The sequence below is a fragment of the Pteropus alecto genome, unplaced genomic scaffold (genome assembly GCF_000325575.1).
Source record: "Pteropus alecto unplaced genomic scaffold, ASM32557v1 scaffold86, whole genome shotgun sequence".
Taxonomy (NCBI): Eukaryota; Metazoa; Chordata; class Mammalia; order Chiroptera; family Pteropodidae; genus Pteropus; species Pteropus alecto.
Window position 1 is genome coordinate 7,252,313 of NW_006442109.1, and position 18,713 is coordinate 7,271,025.

Consider the following 18,713-nt stretch of genomic DNA (forward strand, 5'->3'; position numbering starts at 1 on the left):
AGGACTCAAAAGACAACAATGGTGATGCTAATATTGATACTGGTGATGATAATGGCGTTGATGGTGATAATGAATGGTCCACCAGGATCGAGCTGCCCAGTTCACTCAATATTCTACGGGCATTCATTCCATTGGTCTTTAAAAGAATCTTGTGAAAAAAGGAAGCTGAGGATGGGAATTACTCCTAATTCATGAACGAATAACCCGAGGCTCAGAGAGGTTAAAGGATGAGCCTATGGCCCTACAGTCAGCAAACACTGGAGCAGAGACACAGAGTCGAGTTCTTCTGATCCCAAATGCCCTTTTTTCCATTGGCCCTCACTTTCTAATGAAGGACATGGACTGGGGAGGGTCTGGGGTGCTCAGGCTTCCAAGGACCACACAGCCTGCAGCTGCCTTGTCCCTCATGCTGCCATCGAGCCAGTGTACACAACTGCTGCTGCTCAATATTTGGTGCCCGCCAACTCAGAAGCAGCTTGGTCCCAGTGGGTTCGCCACCACTGTAGACCCTTCCTTCCCCACAGCCACCAACCTGAGGCCTCCTCTGGCTCCTTCTCATTTTCAAACTCCTCGACAATCTCTTGGAGCCACAGCCCACTGGGTCTGATGCCTTGAAAGACTCATACAGCCTGTTTGTCCACTGGCCTTGGGACCGGATGTGTAGCCAGATGGTGTCTGAGCAAAACATAAGGGTGCGGTGAATGCTGGGCTCCAACAAGGAGCAGGCCTGTCTCCCCTGGGTGGTTGGGGCTGGGTATCCACTGTTCAAGTCCCAGGTTGGATGCTCTTCCTCAGATCCAGACTGGCAGCCACAGTCACAGGACATGGAGATCAGATCTCTCTGGTGCAGACCTTGCAAATTTTCTCAGTGAAGTCAATCTAAGCCTACGCAATAAGGGTTCAGTCTCCTCTGCCAGGGCAGGCGTCAGAGCGGCCCCGAGTGTACTAGGAGTTCCCTGGGGGTGGGGGCCCTGCTTCTTCCATCAGGCTAGGGTTTCACCAACATGGGGACCATCTCCCTCCCACATTCAACCAGGTGCCTGTCAATGGCTCTGCACATAGTAGGTGCTCAACAGGTGGTGGGACCAACATCTTTCATTGTGCCCAGTGCCTGGGATGTAGCAGGTGCTTACTAAGATTCTCTGCTGAGTGGATGACTGGCAGAAAGGGGATGTGGGTGACTACGCCTCTGCTGAGGGGGACAGAGAGAATCCACACATTAAGGTGAGGAGGTCCCTAAGAGTTTTCCTAGTCTGGGGTTCTTACCCCTTTTCTTTTATTTTAAACCATGAATTATTTGGGGCAGTTCTTTGAAGGCAATGGATAGATTCCTTCTCAGGATAAGGTTTTTAAATACATAAAGTAACATACATAGATATTATAAATGAAACCAGTTATGAGACAGTTATCAAAATATTAAACAAGCAAATGTGTGATTTAAGAATACAAGTGCTTCTTTGTTAACACGTGAAATAACGAGATCCAGAGAGAGTCTCGTGGCCACCGGAAATCTGAAGCAGTGATGAGGTATCGGCAACATCTGTCATGTGATATAAAGGAATCTACACTTTTTATTTCGAAAAGTCACAAGTATTGTTAACATTACTGTGGTTTGTTGTCTGCATTCATAATTGAAGAAAAGGCTGAATTTCAGCTAGAGGTTAGTGAAAATAAAGATGTCACTTTTTTTCCCCTTATCCAAGTTCATGAATGAACTTGTTCAACCCTGTAATACAGAGGCCCGGAGTGGTGTGTATGTACTCTCACAGCTTCGTGCGGAGTGAACTGAAAAGTCAAGACTGCAGCTCAGGTCCTCGGACCTCTGCTCCCACATACCTCTCTGAGGCATCTTTCCCCTTCAAGGTGCAAGTGCCAGGAAGGTTGAGCTATGCCTTGTCTACACGAATGCAACCTGAAGTCCCTCACCCAGTAACTCATATGTAAAAGGCCTCCATAAATGTTGGTTGAATTCAATCGGCCACAGCTGCCAACCTGATTCCCACTCTTGATTTCTGTAAACAAGCTCTGTAAACAAAGTCGGAATATTTACCAGTCCCCATATGGACTCACTAAGCTTGTTGCAGGAGACGTGGGCTCAAGAGATAGGCAAATTCCAAGCCGAGCCCCTGAAGAAACCCCCTCAAGAATTGGTCAGATAAATGATCCATCATATAGTAAACACAGCCATTATAATCAGAGTCATAGCTATATACTGGAATACTATGCAGACATGAAAAGGAAAAGTTCTTTTTTTTCCGAAAGAACTGACATGCAAAGATCTTCACAACATTCTGTTCTCCAAGAAAAGTGGGCCGCAAAACAGTGTGAACAGTCTGATCCCATGTGTGCAAAACTATCTCTGTATCTGATTACCCATGTAGATATAGAGAGATCTGGAAGGCTGTTCAGCAAAAAGAATGACAATAGTTTTTTTTTAATTTGAAGGATTTTAATTTTCTCCTGTACATATTTCTATATCGTCTGAATTTTCCGAGAGCACATTATCTTCTTTAGAGAACAGAAAAGGGAAGAAAAATAGGAAGAAAATAACTCACCCTCTCCAACCCCCATGCTTACCTTCATCCCGTTGCACATCCAGGCCACCACTCAGGTGATTCCAGGGCAGGTGGTGTGCAGCCTAACAAGGAGAACCTCCACCTTGGGTCTGTGCCCTGAGCTGCGGGAGCTGGGTCCTGCTGGGCTCCAACTCAGAGGCATCCTGAGTGAAGCTAAAGCTTTTAATGGGGATGGGTCAGAGAACTCCTTTACCCATCATGATGCCAAGCAAGGGTCTCACTGTAATAGGCCACGGAAAGCCTTTCCTGTCAGAAGCACCAGTAAAGTGGGTAGGCCAGGAACACAAGGAAAGTACACTCATGGGTGGGGGTCAGCGGACAGATGGGCGAAGAGAGGGTCTGCTGAGCCGTTCTATGGGTGTGGGGAACCCACAGAGAAATGAGAGTGGTACAGGGCTGTGGGAGAAGGGTGTGAGGCAGTCTGCTGCCTGGGGGTCCACAGGGCTCATGCCCACAGGGAGCGGGGAAGTCCCGGCTTCTTGTCACAGCCTCCTTGAAAGTGCTCTGAGCCCTTTCAGAGAAAGGTACCCCTTTCTCTGAGCCAGCTAGTCCTCTGCTTAAGATCTCTGTGGGCTCCCAACTGCCTGTGCCATCCAACTTTGCTTCCGACTCTGTATTCCAAGTCTTCCTTGGTCCCACCCTGGCTCTAATTGGCTTTGCCAGCCACATTGTCTGCCTTTCAATCTTATTCTGACTCTCTTTCCTGTTCTCCCATGCTCTCTCTGTCCCTCCCTTCCTTCCTCCCTACCCCACCCCCACCCTTAACTCTAACTTCAGACTATTCCATGTTTCCAGGTTTTTATGCTTTTGCCTATGCTTCTCCCTCTGCCTCCTCTCCCAACTTCCTAGTCCAGTAAACTCTGACTAATCTTTCAAAGTTCAGCTGAAATGTCACATGTCTGTGAAGCCTCGCTCACTTATCCCACCATGCCAGGCCCTCTTCTGTGACCTTCGCAGCACCTGGTACAGCCCTGACCATACCATTCAGTAAGTGTTTGCCTGTCTGCCTCTTTGTTTCAGAGGGAGCTTTCGGAGGTCCACTTTGCAACTGTGGTCTTGTTTACCTCCATGCGCCTGGTTCCCAGCCCGTGCTTGGCACGCGGCAGAACTCAGTACCTGTCTGAATGACTGGAGGAGTTGGCTTACCTCGCTGCTCTGGAGCACTGCTGATGGTGAAGGGGTGCCACTCGTAGCGAGCAATAGTGGGGATGTTCAGATACAAGTAATCGCCAGGTCTGTAGTTGAAAAGAGGGGGCCTCTTGATGAGAAGATGAGTCACCTGGGGAGACAAGGAGATCGGCATCATTTGTACAGACCCAAAGCTGCCAGGAGGGCAAAGGCTGGGCCGTTCTCCACTATACACCAGGCCAGCCCAGATAGGAGACCCTTCTGTGCCTGTGAGTGGGGGCCACCCCTGCAGCACATCTGCCAACCAGGGATGGGCAAAATTCAGAGAAGGGAAGAGTCAGGCTGTGTCTGGAGTAAGGATCATGGTTCAATCCCACTTATGGCATAAATGCTGTTGTTCAGCAGTCCCTTCCTCTGTGAAGTCCCGCTGACTGCTCTAGCCCCTTTCTTGGAACTACTGTAGCACTTGGCCAGCATCCCAACCACTAATGGACACCTCCCCTGAGATAACAACATCCTTCCAGAAGATAGCTTCCGTTTATTCAGCACTTACTGTGTTCCAGAGCCTTGTGGAGTACTTTCTTACTTCTGGTTCTCACGGTAACTCTCTAAGATGAATGCCATACTTTTTTCACTTTACGGATGAAAAGCTGAGGCTCAGAGAAGTTAAACAGCTTGCTCAAAGCCACCAGGTAGGAAACCATGGGATCTGAATCCAATCACAGCTGTCTAATGCTAGAGCCTAGACGTAAACCACACTCTCATTATTTAGCTTCTATATCCTTACACTTCAGTTGTCCAGGGCCGAGTCCACCCAGAGCTGCCTTCCCTTTCTCCATAAATTTGTCATTTGGACACGTGGGAGTCCTAGCCTCCATTCTCTCTCTCACCCCAAAATGTATCCAGTTACCTCGTGAGTCTTTCTGTGATATGCCCTCTCCTCATCCCACAACCTCTGCCCCAGGGTCGAGTCCTTCATGAGCCCTCATCTACCTATGTGCAAGAGCCTCCTAAATGGTCTTCTCCAAGCTGTCTTCTTCAAAGCAACTAAAGGATCTAGCTGGAATATAAACTATCTTGATACCACCACCCTTCCTCCACCCTGCTCAGGGGTTCCCCATAGCCTACAGAGTGAGAGGCTCCATTCATCATCAGGCCCTGCCCATCCCTTCAGCAACACCCTTCCCTGTCTTGTCTATCCAACAAATTCCTACTCATCTCTCGAAACCCTGAAATGGCATCTCCCACATTCTGAAGTCTTCTCTAACCTCTCAAAGACAAAGGGACTCTACTTCTCTCACCAACACAGCCCTGCACTGTGATGAAAAGGCCGACTCCCTGCTAGCCTGTGGACCTGTGGAAAGCAGGAGAGTGCCTGAGCTTTCTCTGTGTCTCTGTCACCTAGCGCAGGGCTTGCCATCTTGCAGGTACTTAATATATGCTAACTGAGCATGTTCTATGCAGACCTGGCCTTAAGTACCTGTCATTGCCCTTCCTATGGTGTCACTCCTGAAGGACTTTGCTTATCTCCTCCACTGTGCTGGGGTTCCCTGTTTCCTTGGGCATCCAGCTGCTGTACCCTACCACCACCTGCACTCCCTTTGCACCTTGGAGGGAAGGAGATTGACTTCCACAATGCATAGGGCTGTCATGCGGGACACCACCAGTCCGATGGCCTTCTCCAAGAAGAACAAGGTGCCGGGGATCAGCAGCCACTTCCAGAAGTTGGGTCCATGTAGGATGAGCAGGAGCCACATAGGGAGGTAGGACAGGTGGGTCCAGTAGAACACCTGTGGGTGTGAGGGGAGTAAGCTGCCAGAGCTCAAGGCTTGGGGTGGAACAGAGCCAGGGCTCAGGGCCATCCTTTAAAGCACAGTGCCCAGAGCCCTGGCCCTACACACCTTCTCCTGGGGACTAGGCTGGGTAAAAGGTTGGGAAGCTTCCTTGCTTCTTCGTTCTGGGGGCCTGGCCCAGGGAGCCTGTAAGGGAAGATTCCCGGTGCCAGCAGCAAACATCTGAAACATCTGCCTGAAGATGTTCTGGGCAAAGTGGAGCACCCTCAAAGGGTCACCAATGGCCCATCACACTGACCCTTTCTCAGGGAAGGGGGCGGGGGATGAAAAAAAAGACAGTTTTCTGGGAGTAGAGAAGAAAGAGCTGAGTGCTGAATTTTAATACCCGCCCTGATACTAGCTTGGGACCTTGGCCTGATATATTACTTTTCTGAGCATCAGATTCCTCATTGGTTAAATGAGGATACTGATTCCTACTTTAAAGGATTGTTGCTGACCCAGAGTAGGTGCTCTGCACATTTCTGATATGATCAGATTAGTCCAGGGGTCAGCCAGGGTTCTAATTCTCTGTGACTTCCTGTGTCTTGAGGAGGCTAGAGAGAGGAAAGCAAAGAGGAAACTAACATGTTCGGAGCACCTAGGAAATGAAGGTGGGAGCCCAGCCTGGGAGAGGCAAAGGGGCAAGGGCAGGGCACCTCAAAGTGGCCACTCCTGCGGATGCAGGGGCTGGAGCAGACGAACATGAGGAGCAGCAGCAGCAAGAGTGCCACGCCGGTCGGGGATGCCAAGCCATGGACCCAGCCGATGCCAGGCCTTGTGGTGAGCAGCAGTTCCCAAAACTGGAAGGGGCTAGACTCAGACTGAGCCCGGAGTGCTGGAGACAAGCACAAGACAAGCTCTTTCCACTCCACGTGCCCTCTGTGGTCCCCACTCCGCCCCCATAAGAAACCCGTGTACGCAGGGACTTTCATCCAGAGCACCGGCTTATCCAGGCACCCCTTTTCCACCCACTGAGCAGGAAGGACACATGAGGGCTGGGTAACTGAGTGGTCTGAGAAAGACTCGGCTCCCACAATCTCCCCAGCCCCGGGGCCACTCACCGAAGTTCACAATGTGGGCCACAGTGTGCACAAGGGAGAGCCCGACAACCACGTAGCCCATAAGCTGGTGGAACTGGATGTTTTGGTCCAGAGGCAGGACCTGAGCCAGCCATGTGGCCCGCAGCCATGTGAGGCTGCGCCTGAGCATCAGCACCTGGCAGGCAAAGCAGCAGAGAGCCTCAGCTGGCTGTCTCGCTGTCCTCTCCTCCGTCCCCAGCAGTTGTCTTCCTGAGCTGGCTGGGCTTCCTGAAGGGGCCCCATCACCATCCCCCTCACCCCCAAGCCTGGGCCCACAGCTGGGGTCTCTAAAGTAGAGTCTCCAGAATTAGAGCAGGAAGAGAAAATGTTACAGAACACTTGCCAATATTACTTTTACCTAAACACATGAAAGGCACATGTGCTTTTACTAATATTTAATATCTATGTTGACATGGTGCCCTCATTTAGTCTATATGTCAGATGGGCACATGTCACGTATGGTTCTCGAGGTGTCCTGGAGGAAGACCTGGCTTTTTAAGGGACTTTTGATGAGGAGTCCCTCACTTGCTCTTTTGCTTTCAATGTAATTCTGCACACCTGGATGTGTGGATGTGCAGATTACATTGTCAGGTTTTAATTTAACTAAGCTAATTGCTCCTCACAGAAAGCACAAGTAGCTTAAAAATGTTCACTGCAAAGAAAGTGCAGATTGAAAATAGTATTAATAATGCAATAGCAAGTGACCAAGAAAATGAGTCATGTGTCTCCCACTCCTGGTATGAACTTTTTATAGCCAGTTATGAGGTTAAAAATACAATCCACACTAATCAGAAGCTGATAGTATCAAGATGAGTATTTAAACCAGAGATGTACATCCCTGATCATTAAGAACAAACCTTGCCTTATAGTTATATTGTGCCATAAGTCTATTGGTTAATGATAATACAGCATGCATATAATTATAAGTAAATGAACATATATTAGGTTATTGGAAAGGTCTTTGTTTTCTGTTTGTTTTTGTTTTGTTTTGTTTTCATTGTAGGAGTGTGCAAAAATGCTCGGTGACCTCACTCCCTGGCCCAGAGGATCAATAACATTGATTCTCTAGTCTGACATTTGAAGCCTCTTGAAGTGCTCCCTCTGGTTGGAGCCCTACCCAGGAGCCAGCCCCACTTCCTTGGGATCCACCACAGGGTTGTTGTGCAGATCAAATGGACGGTGCTTAGCATCCTAATTAGAACATAGTAAAGGGCACAACAATGCTAGCTGTGCTATTTATGAGCTGTGTGATTATGGACAAGCTACTGTCCCTCTCTAGGCCTCAGTTCCCACCGCTGAGTGTCACTACAGTTGATTTCTAAGATGTCATCCTGCCCTGGCACTCCAGGTGTCCACGCCACGTGTGGGTCGTTTTGTCTCTGAGGAGCCTACATCAACTCCCTGCCCACTTCCCTAAAGGGCCCTCACAGCCCTACCGCGATGAGGCTGCAGTCAAAGTTGAGGCATTGGCCACAGCCCTTGGCCACCATGACGCTGACGCCGAGGGCCCGGTGTGCGCTAGCTGCCAGCGCGAATAGCAGCACGTGGAGGCCCACGTAGGCAGTCAAGCAGAGGAGCTGGCTGCGGTGGTTGTGCCAATAGGCGGAGGTCAGTGGGCGAGGCCGGTACGGGCACGGCTGAGCAGTGGGGGGCTTCAGCCAGTGGGCAGCGCTGCAAGAGAGGGGCTCCAATCAAGACGGATGCGGTGGGGCGTGCTGGGGTCGGAAAGAATCTGGATGGGGTCTGATGGGACCACTGGAATCTGAACCTAGAGACCCACTCCCTCTGTAGCCCCCTAACTCTTTGGAGCCTTGTAGCAAGCGGGCCCCTTCCTTTCAGAGTAGAAAACAGCTCAAGCGACTTGCTTAGTTACACAGCTGGGTGAAGCTGGGATGGAACTCTGGTCTGTCTGATGCCACATCTGTGGCTATTTTTATTACCTCTCCTTACTTCCCAACTGGGGAGGGGGGGGTGGGGAAGGGAAGGGGCCGGGAAGGCATTGGAAGAGGATAGGAGAATTTGAGAAGTGTTATGGCAAATAACCTACAAGAAAGTTTATACACAAAGAGAATGAACTACAAACCTGGCACTATTCAGAGCTTGGAGTCAGACAAACTTGAGTCTATTACAACCTATTTATATTATTTCTCCACAGCCCTTATCACATTTGTATTCCTTTAGTTATGTATTTGTTTGATATAAATTACATGCAGCCCCAGCAGGGCACCGCCATTATTCAGAATAGTGGCTGGTACACAGTAGCTGCTTGACCGAGTTGAATAAATGACTGCCTTTTCAAATTACTTGTGTGATCCTAGGCATATTCAGGTGAAGTAACTTTAATTTCCTTTTGTAACTTTAATTCCTTTTATAACTTTAATTTCCTTTTACAAATGTACCAGTTTATGCCCTGCACATAGTAGGTGCTTAATATTGAGTTGATTCTGAAGCGACACAGTAGACAAGGGAGGTATGACAATAGCCACCCTGCAGGATAGACCTTTGTCCCCTATGAAAAAGTGAGCAAGACTGGGCTAAGCTGGTTTGGGGCACGGTGGTGTAGGGCGGGGTTGGGCTGTAGACCCGCTAGGCTGGGCTCGGCTGGGCTCAGCTGGGCTAAACTGGGCTGAGCTGAGCTGGGGTAACGGGGCGGGACTGAGAGATCGTGAGTGAGTTCAGGGCACTCTTCGCACCTGGAGTGTAACCCAACGCGTGCAGTGCCCACGTCGGAGACCGGGCTGTACCTGATGGTCAGGTTCTCCATGACCCCGGGGAAGCGCTGCAGTTCGTCTCGGAGCTCGTCGAAGGTAATGGTACCACTGCAGTCCTTGTCGGCCGACTCGAAGAGCGCCAGCGTTAGCTGGTCCAGCTTCTCCTCTGGCAGCGAGATGGCACTCTCCCGCAGGCACGACTGCAGCACCGTGCGCAGCTCGTCCGCGTCGATGGAACCGCTGCCTGTCCCAAGTGGGGATTAAGCTGAGTGTGGGTGCCTGCTCCCAGACCCCACTCTGAACCTGCAGACGCCCCTGCCCTGCACGATCATTGCATGGAGTGATGAACTTTTCCTGATCGCCCACCTTCATCCTCCCACCAACCAGCTCCCTTCCGCCATATAGACCAGGCAGTCAAAGGACCCAAGCAGTCATAGGACATGTGTCACCCTCGGCTCACAAACTTTCCATGGCTTCCTACTGCAGAGCTCAACAGAAATTAACGCCTTCCCAAGCACGGACAATCTTCGGCCTTGGTGCACGCCTTTCTGCAGAATCTGCAGCCTCCTCTCTAAGAACCATGGAACATCTAGGACCAACTGCTCAGAAGATACACTTGCTTGCTTAATCTATAAGGAGCTGTGTGCCCAGAGCCTCAGCTCTCCAGAGGCAAATCGAATATGAAGTTGTGATGAGGGAAAGATCCCTGTTGTTCCCCAGCTTGTAGCAGACTCTGCTCATCGGTATTGTCCTGACAGGCCACATCTGGGCTCGCAAGTACAGCATGTGGCCTTATGTGAACATGAGTGGCTGAAAGCGATGTGAAAAGGAAGCCAGAACTATTAACTGAGATGAAATTTGGGGCATTTTTTTCTGTACATATTTTCATTCTTCAGGAGCAGGAGGACCCATCATTAATGATTCTTTGGCCTGCTTTGGATAGACATACTTGTGGCAACATTCTTCGGCTTCATATTAGCTATGTGATGCTGGGCTATAAGGCATTTAGAGTAGTGAAGCTTATTTTGCTTGTCTCAGAAATTGGAATAATAATTCTTCCTTTTATGAACTGGTTCAAGAATGAGAGATAATTAATTACAAAGCACTTAACGCAGTATTTAGAAGAAGGTAGTAGCACATAAATGCAAAGTCTTCTTACTTTTGTGATCATCATTTGGGTCAAAGCCAAAGTCTGTAATCCAGTACAGAGTCTAACACATCACTCTCCAGCCACACCTCCTATCCTCAACTTTCCTAGTCAAGAGCCACCATGCAACAGGTTTCTGACCACATCCAGAATGCCAGTCCCTCCCTTGCACCCTGCACACCCTCTCGTCTGTTGAGCTGTATTCTCTCCTTGGGCAGTGCAAATCCGGGGTCCTCCTTCACAAGTATCCTCATGCATACATTCTTCTTCCTTATCCCTCTATCCTTCTGTCCCACTGGCCTTAAATATATCCCATCTCTGGGTGAATTCAACCACCTGTTTTCTCCTTTCCTACACCAGTCCCTGCACCAGTCCCCGAGAGGGCAGGAAGTATTTGATCCCCAGCCACAGCAAGACCTGCAACTTGCCGGACAGGCCTCTTCTACTTCTCTGTTAAGATCGCTCTCACATTGCCTGCAAGAAGCCCTGTCTTCTTCCCACCTCTGTCTTCGAGAATGTAAGTGGGCTGCTTCCTCCTGTTACAAGCCAACCTCTCCGTCAAACCTCAGGTATGAGCAAACTTGGTGGTCAGAAAACAGTCAGTGAAGAGGATCCCATGATGACTGGAAAGGGGTCTGAGGAGGATGCTTGGGAAGCAGGCATGGTGAATTGCCCATGGAGGGAGATGGGGGGGAGGGGGCGGGCAGGCTGTCAACTTAGGGAAAAGGGTTCCAGGAATGAGGTCTGGCTAGATTGGGAATGGGAGCCAGAGAAACCCCACAGGCCAGAAGGCCTTGCCCAGGAGCAGGCCTGCAGCTAGGCTGAGCTTTTCAGGATGGAAATCCAGCCCTGTGTCTCCCCTGCTCGACACTCTGTGATGGCTCCACATTGCTCACTGCACTGAGATTGGGGCCTGTGTAGTCTGGCCTCACTCGCCATCCTGGTCTCATTGAGTACCTCTTTCCCATTTCAGCTTGTTTTGCTCTGATGAGTCCAAGCCTTCTGAGAACTTTTAAGCTACAAAGTCACCAAAGATGTAAACACCAGAATATTCATTGCAGCATCATTTATAATGCCCATTCCCCCTACCCCCAGAGGAGGACAAGAAAGGATTTCTCCATTTTGGTAACAGGGTCTGTGTAAATAATGATAAACAGCTGATATTTATAAAGGGTGTACCTATACTAGGCACTGTTCTGAGTTTACATAAGTTAACTAATTTAATCTTCATATAAACATCATGAGTATGTAGTATTACTATGACCATTATTCTCATGTAATACATGAAGAAATTGAGACATGAAGGAACTTGTCCAAGGTCACCTGGTTAGTAACTGGCAGAGCTGAGATTTGAGCCTAGGTAAACTGGCCTCAGAGTCAGAAATCTTAACTACTAGGCTGTGCTACATGGAACATGGGATCAATACATATAGTGGGGTATGATACAGGCACTAAAAACAATGTTATAACTACGTTGACTTACCATTTCACACCCACTAGATTTGCTATTATAAAAAAAAAAAATCTGGCAAGGACATGAAGAAATTGGAACCCTTGTGCATTGCTGGTAGGAATATAAAATGGTGCAAAAAAGTATGGCAGTTCCTCAAAAAATTAAAAATAGAATTGCCGTATGATCCAACAATTCCACTTCTGGGTTATATGCCACAGGAATTGAAATCATAGTCTAAAAGAGCTATTTGTATACCTATGTTCATTGCAGCATTATTTGCAATAGTCAAGAGATGAAAACAACACAAGCACCCACTGATAAATGAACAGATAGACAAAATGAGATACATATGTACAATAAATTATTTGTTATTCAGTCTTCAAAAGAATGAAATCTTGTCACCTAGTACAACACGGACCTTGAAGACATTATGCTAAATGAAATAAGCTAGTCACAAAAGGACAAATATTGTGTGATTCCACTTATATGATGTACCCAGAAAAATCAAATTCATAGAGACAGAAAGTAGAATGATGGCTGCCAGGGTTGGAGGAGAGTGTAATGGGAGTTAGTGTTTAATGGGTACAGAGTTTTAGTTCGGAAAAGCAAAAAAGTCCTGGAAATAGATGGTGGTAATGGTTGCACAACAATATGAATATACTTAATGCTGCTAAACTGTACACATAAAAATGGCTAAAGTGATAAATTTAATGTTATGTATACTTACTACAATAAAAATGATGTTATAAAGCAGTATAGTCTTACATGAACAAACCTTCATATTGTTTAGTAATAAAAGACAATATGTATAGTATAATCCTCCTTTGTTTTAAAAATGTGCGTGTGTGGTCAGTTAGAAGACAGTATAGAAAAATATCATGGGTAATTTTTGCTTTCTTATTTAAATTACTCTATTATTTAAAATGTTCACTGTGGGCTTATATTATTATTGTTATAAAGGAAAAGCAACAAAGAGATTTCTTTTTCAAACATAGAAGGAAAAAAAGGAAAGCTCTGGTTTCTGGTGAGTTGAAACAAGGGCATTTGCCTCCTGGGCCAGAGTCCTCTCTTCTCCCCCAGTCCCCACAAAGGGGAGGCAGGGACCAGACAGAGAGGCTATAGGTGTGGCGTTGGATACAGAGAGAAAGAACTGTCAGCCTTACCTGGAGAAAACGGCCCTGTGCTGGGCACGGCACAGAGATGGGCATGGCACAGAGATGTGCTGATTCCCTTTTTCCCCTCCCACTGAGTCCCCTCTCTCCCAGAGAGTCCTTACCATCGATGTCATACACCTGGAAGAGAAATTTGAGTTTGTCCATGGGGTTGCCGTGAATGAGCAGGTTCAGAGCCTCCTTCAGCTCCTGGAGGGTGATGGTGCCACTTCCATCTGAGTCAAACAGGGCAAAGAACCGCTCCGCAAAGAAGGGCTGTGATGGGAGAAGGGTGGAGACAGGGCGGTGGGATTCAGACAGGACTCTAGTGCTATCCGCCAACAAGGCCACACCACGACTTCAGTGTCCATGGCCCATCCCGCCTGCTAAGAGCAAGTTTGGGCTCTGGTGGAAGAACTATTCAGAACTCTACAGTGAAGATGCACTTGTGTCTGGGGCTAAGGCCCCCTTCTGGCCCCTGGGCCTGGGCATTTGTATAAGCTCTGTGTCCCTACATACCATCATCTTCATCAGCCTTGCAGTCCTGACCTCTGGTGGCCCGTTACTCAACAGGAGAAAGGGTCAGACAGAGGATCCCCCTGCAGGGTCTCCCAGGTCCTGTCTATCCCCCTTAGGGTGACCTCCAGAGAAAAGTAAACCCTGAGAAGAACTTATAGAGTAGATGTCACTTGAATACCTGTGTCTTTTCCTTGTTGTTTACACTGCCTACAATATACACTTAAGACTTATTCCTAAATGCCAATTCACTCTTTCTTCCTCTCTCTCTCTCTCTCTCTCTCTCTCTCTCTCTCTCTCTCTCTCTCTCTCTCTCTTTCTTTCTTTCTTTCCTTCTTTCTTTCCTTCTTTTTTTCATCATGTCCTGCATAGCCCCTCCTTGCCAGGTCTGATGTTAGGCACTGGAAAAGCAAATTAAGAAAACAGGCTGGGTCACTTCCAGCTCTGCTGTGCCCTGAATGCTGTCCTCCAGGCAGGGAGAGAAGCCTGCAGGGATTTTGTGTCTGACCTAAAGAAACCATGAGTTCACATGAAGCATGAAGTCCAGTGTGGACAGTCAAGCCTGCTCTGGCTTTACTCTTTTCCCCAGATCCATTGAATATTTGTCTTTATTACTCTCTACCATCCTGAATGGCCTCTGTCTTAAAACATTTCACAGCTTCCTGTTATGATGGTAACGTGTTGTTAGGCAGAAAGTCTTTTTTTCTTTCTTTACAATTACAATGGAAGGAGGCAGAGCATTTAGAGCCCTTAGTGGTACCGCAGGTACCAGCAAGTGAGAGGTCCTCCAATCCAAACAGGGGCATTCAAATGCTTGTTGGCTCACCTTTATCAAGGATACAAGCCACCAAATGCCATCCCAAAAGACAGTTGGGGAGACAAGTTGGCTTCTGCAGGCTCACTCCTCTGATCTCTCTGCTAATGTCACCATTGTTTTTCAAGCATGCAGACTATTATGGAGATGGGCAGAGGACCACAAAACTGAGGACTGGGAATAGTGTGATGGTGCGAAAAACTTATTTCCCGGAAGGAGGCTTACATCATAACATCGCCTTTGCCCCAGAGGCCAGTGGAAATTGTGAGGTCAATAATATTTCTCAAGATTTGACAAGCTACTGATTTCCAACTTCATGTATTGTTTTGAAGATCATAGGAGGTATGGCAAGCAAGAGAGATGGAAGGGCCCTAGTAGCAGAGACAGAAACACTTCGATTCTGCTAGCAGTGGAGCCTTCAGCCCGGAGGAACTCCAGGGACCCAGAGGGAACCTTTCTCTCCTTGTGAGGTACTGCATCCTGGGAACCAGATTGCTCTTCCTCTACAAATGCAGGGGCCCCACTTTTGAAGTAGACACTTGCCTCTTTCACATTCAGGGCTGTTTTGAATTCTTGCAGGTTGATCTCTTCGTTTTCTCCTGCAATGGTCTCAAACTGCTGTGTCACCCACTGAAGCCATTTGGCATCCTCCTTGGCACTCACGGTGCTGAGAGACAAAGGAGACAGGCGTATGGGGTTGGCGAAGCCAAGGGCTTACAGTGGTCCCAGATCCTCTGCCTCCTTCTAACTAGGGCCTCGGGCCTCCCATGGGGTTGACTCAGCACGGCCATGGGAGCAGAGTCTCCCCACAGCTGCTGCTTTATGTCTCTAAGTCACTGTCTCTTCCTTCCATCTCCCATTGGTTGGCCTAGATTTGTGTTTCTTTAGGTTCTGGAATGACAGGGCCCCAGTGAGATAGAACCCAGACTGTGGAGATAAGGTCAAAAATGGCACACTCCGGGAGTGCTGTCAACATGACGACAATGACTTTCCCACTCACATTTACACAGCTCTGTACCATTTTCCAAATACTTCCTACTCACTACTTCATTTGGTCTCTGTGACAATCTGATGGGCTATGATATTTTACAGGGAGAAAATAGTCTCATAGCAGTTGAGTAATTTAGCAAAATTTATTCAGCAGTTTAGAGACAGAGAGAGACAGTTCAAATCCAAGGCCAGCGTTTTTTCCATCACTCCCCAGAGGCCTCTGCTTGAACACTTATAGCACAAGCCATGCCAGGACTCAGACTTGGGGTCTTGACTCTGCAGGCCCAGGGCTCATTCTACAAAACCCCAAGGGTATCAGCTGTCTAAAACCATCACGGGTGAGCTATCTATCCAATGATCTGAGCAGAGGTTAGTGATGAAATGAGAACACCACTTTCTTATGCATCAGGACTCAACAAACCAAAAATGAGGCACTGAGTGAGGATTTATAGCATCCTGTTGCTATAAATTTTCCTTTGAGAGAATGGCTTTGCCTGTACCTATGAGTTTGATATAACTTTAAATGATTTAGCAAAATCAGTCCTCATTAGTTGGAGATTCCGTATTTGCGAATTCACCTACTCGCTATTTGTAACTCCCAAATCAATACTTGCAGCATCTTAAGCAATCCTCGTGGATATGGGCAAAGCAGTGATGAATTTTGAGTCTCCTGATGCACACGTTCCCAGCTGAGGTTGAATAAGGCAACATTCTGCCTTCTTGCTTCAGTTCTCATACTATAAGCAAGTGTCCTTTTTTGTGATCTATTTGGTGCCATGTTTTTTTGCATTTTTGTGCTTTCTTGTTGGTGATGTTGCTCTTTAAAATAGCCCCCTAGAGTAGTGCTGAAGTGCTGTCTAGTGTTCTAAGCACAAAAAGGCTGGGATGTGCCTTACAGAGAAAACACATGTTAGATAAGCTTTGTTCATATATGAGTTCTAGTGCTATTGACTGTGAGTTCTATTTGTTAACTTTCACAAATCAAAGTTAAAGGTGTCTTTAAATAGAAACACATATAAAACAAGATTATATATTGCTCGTTTGATGAAAAATTTGTGCCCAGATGTTGTCAGGAACCAAAGGCTGTATTTTTCCCTAGAAGTAATTGTTCAGAATTCTCTACCTCAGTGTTTACAGTAACTTTATAGAACATAACAATCATAAATAACAAGAGTCAACTATATTTATAAATAAAGATTAAAAATAAATGAGTTAACTTCCATTTAAAGGACTAGAAAAAGAATAAGTACACACATACAGAAGTAGAGAGATAGACTATTAAATAGAAAATCTAAAATTAAGGAACCAGAAAACTAAAAAAGATCAAAGTGATAAATTTATTTCGATTATGATGATGGTTTTACAGATATATCTATAAGTTGAAACTCATTAAATTGTTCATTTTAAATATGCAGTTGTACATTAATTATGCCTCAATGTAGTAAAGAAACAAATTAGTTCTTTGAAAAGACTAAATAGAAAATCATGAAAAAAGAAAAAAAGTGAAAAAAATTATAACATTAACATTGAGAAAGTCAATGAACTCCAGAAAATGGAAGGTTACAGAAATTAGCCTTTAGTGAACTTAGAGAAATTAATTGATTTTAAGAAGTAATAACCTGAACTGACCAATAATCATTTAAGAAATTAGAAAGGCAGTTAAATATCAACCATTTAAAATAATGTCAAGCCCAGCTTGTTTTTATAGCCGAGTACTATCTGATCTTCAAAGAATAAGTCCAATGTCAAACTATCTCAAATTGTAGAAAATAATGGTAAGGTTTCCAATTTATTTTACCAAGCTAGCATTGCCCAATCTCAATGAAGATAACACACATGCAAAAGTAAATTCTAGACAATTTTAACTTATAGAGATGCAAAACTCAAACCAGAATATAACCAAACTAAAACCTAAAGTCTGCTTTAAAAAATAATAATCTACCTTTATCAGGAAGGACTTATTCCAGTAATTTAAGGATAGTTGACTATTAAGAAATCTATTGACAACCTTCTGCAACCCAACAGTGCAGTCTGCTGAAGAGTAGTGGTTCTCAAACTGATACATGCCTGTCAGAAACAGAGGAAGCTTGCTAAAACACAACTTTGGGGTGGGACCCAAGAATCTGAACATTTAATCAGAACCCTGGATGTTTATGAACCACGCAGTGTGGTCCAGGCTCACACCTGGAGAAACGCTGCCCTGAGGGTTAAACAGCCCCCACTTACTTCACCTCTCACACAGGAAGGTATTCCATAAAGCAGAGAGAGCTCTGGAAAATAAGCTGCAGATAACTGCTAACCCAGGGAGAGTGGGGATTGGGTGTCTCAGAAATATGTGTTGGCCTGCAGAATGAGAAAGATATCTCTGGGAAGGTGGTGGAGAAGAGACTGAAACAGCTGGAGAGAGGTAGGCGGTGAGGGCATAGGAGGTGGGAAGGGAAGAAGGCAGTACCGAGGGAGATATAAGTCCTGACAAGGAACTAGGGATCTTCAGATGCCAGAGTTCCAGGGAATAATGTGCTCCCAGAGGCTAGAATTGTCCCCAAGAGGCCAGAATTTTAGGTCCAACCTTGCTTTGTATTAACCGAATAACTCATCCCACTGCACTATAGTTTCCTCATCTATGAAATGTGACAAGCATCCCTCCAACCAAGGGCTGCCCTTAGGACCAAATGAGATTCTATTTGGGAAAGTACAACTGATGAGTACTGTACCAATGCTAGCTATTGTTATTAGTGTGAGTTGGCCATTTCCTTATTTTACAGATGAGAAAACAGGTCCAGAGAGAACTGGTGGCTTATGCAAGATTGCACAGCTTGCTAGTAACCAAGCCAGAGCAGAGCTCAGTTTTCCTGACTTCTGTCCCAGGCAGGCATAGTCACTCTTTGTAGAGCCCAACCAAAAGCAAAGAACCCTTGCCTTTCCTTTGTCCCTGGCATGGGAAGCTTAACAAATGAACCACTCACCCTCTGTGGCCTTCAGGGTCTGGCTGGGTTGGGTCTCCTGGTATGCTCATCCTTTCTCCTGTCTTTCAGACCACAGGTCTCAGAGAAGCTGCTGCCTGTATAGCAGCCTCTATGGTGAAGCCCAGGGCTCACCTCTCCCCAGCTCCTCCTCTTCCAGAGTTTCTTAAAGAGCTGCTCACACCCACAGCCCCTCTGTCATCCATGTGTTGACTGTGGCTGGCTTGATCTAGAGAAATTCCAACCAGGAAGCCTAGTGCAAGGGCGGGGCAAGAGTTTCACTGGGAAGAATACTGCCTGCCTTCAGGCTGCCCCCATATCTTCTACTTTCCTTCCCTCAAGGAGAGAACGCA

The 18,713-nt window shown here is 46.8% G+C and overlaps 1 protein-coding gene across 2 annotated transcripts in view; it reads right to left on the minus strand.

Annotated features, from left to right (window-relative positions):
- The window catches only part of NOX5 (NADPH oxidase 5), a 91,535-nt gene that overhangs the window by 11,655 nt on the left and 61,167 nt on the right, over positions 1-18,713 (minus strand). The window contains exons 1-10 of one of the 2 annotated variants that reach the window (XM_006920215.1): positions 18,364-18,456; positions 14,951-15,074; positions 13,203-13,353; positions 9,360-9,570; positions 8,052-8,286; positions 6,598-6,751; positions 6,193-6,371; positions 5,312-5,494; positions 3,723-3,855; positions 533-675 (exon numbers count right to left, since the gene is read on the minus strand). In XM_006920215.1, coding sequence (XP_006920277.1) covers positions 533-675; positions 3,723-3,855; positions 5,312-5,494; positions 6,193-6,371; positions 6,598-6,751; positions 8,052-8,286; positions 9,360-9,570; positions 13,203-13,353; positions 14,951-15,074; positions 18,364-18,413 — 1,563 coding nt within the window. In that variant the 5' untranslated portion in view covers positions 18,414-18,456. Of the gene's footprint in view, positions 1-532; positions 676-3,722; positions 3,856-5,311; positions 5,495-6,192; positions 6,372-6,597; positions 6,752-8,051; positions 8,287-9,359; positions 9,571-13,202; positions 13,354-14,950; positions 15,075-18,363; positions 18,457-18,713 lie in introns of those variants that run through there. The other variant, XM_006920216.1, reaches the window with a different exon arrangement.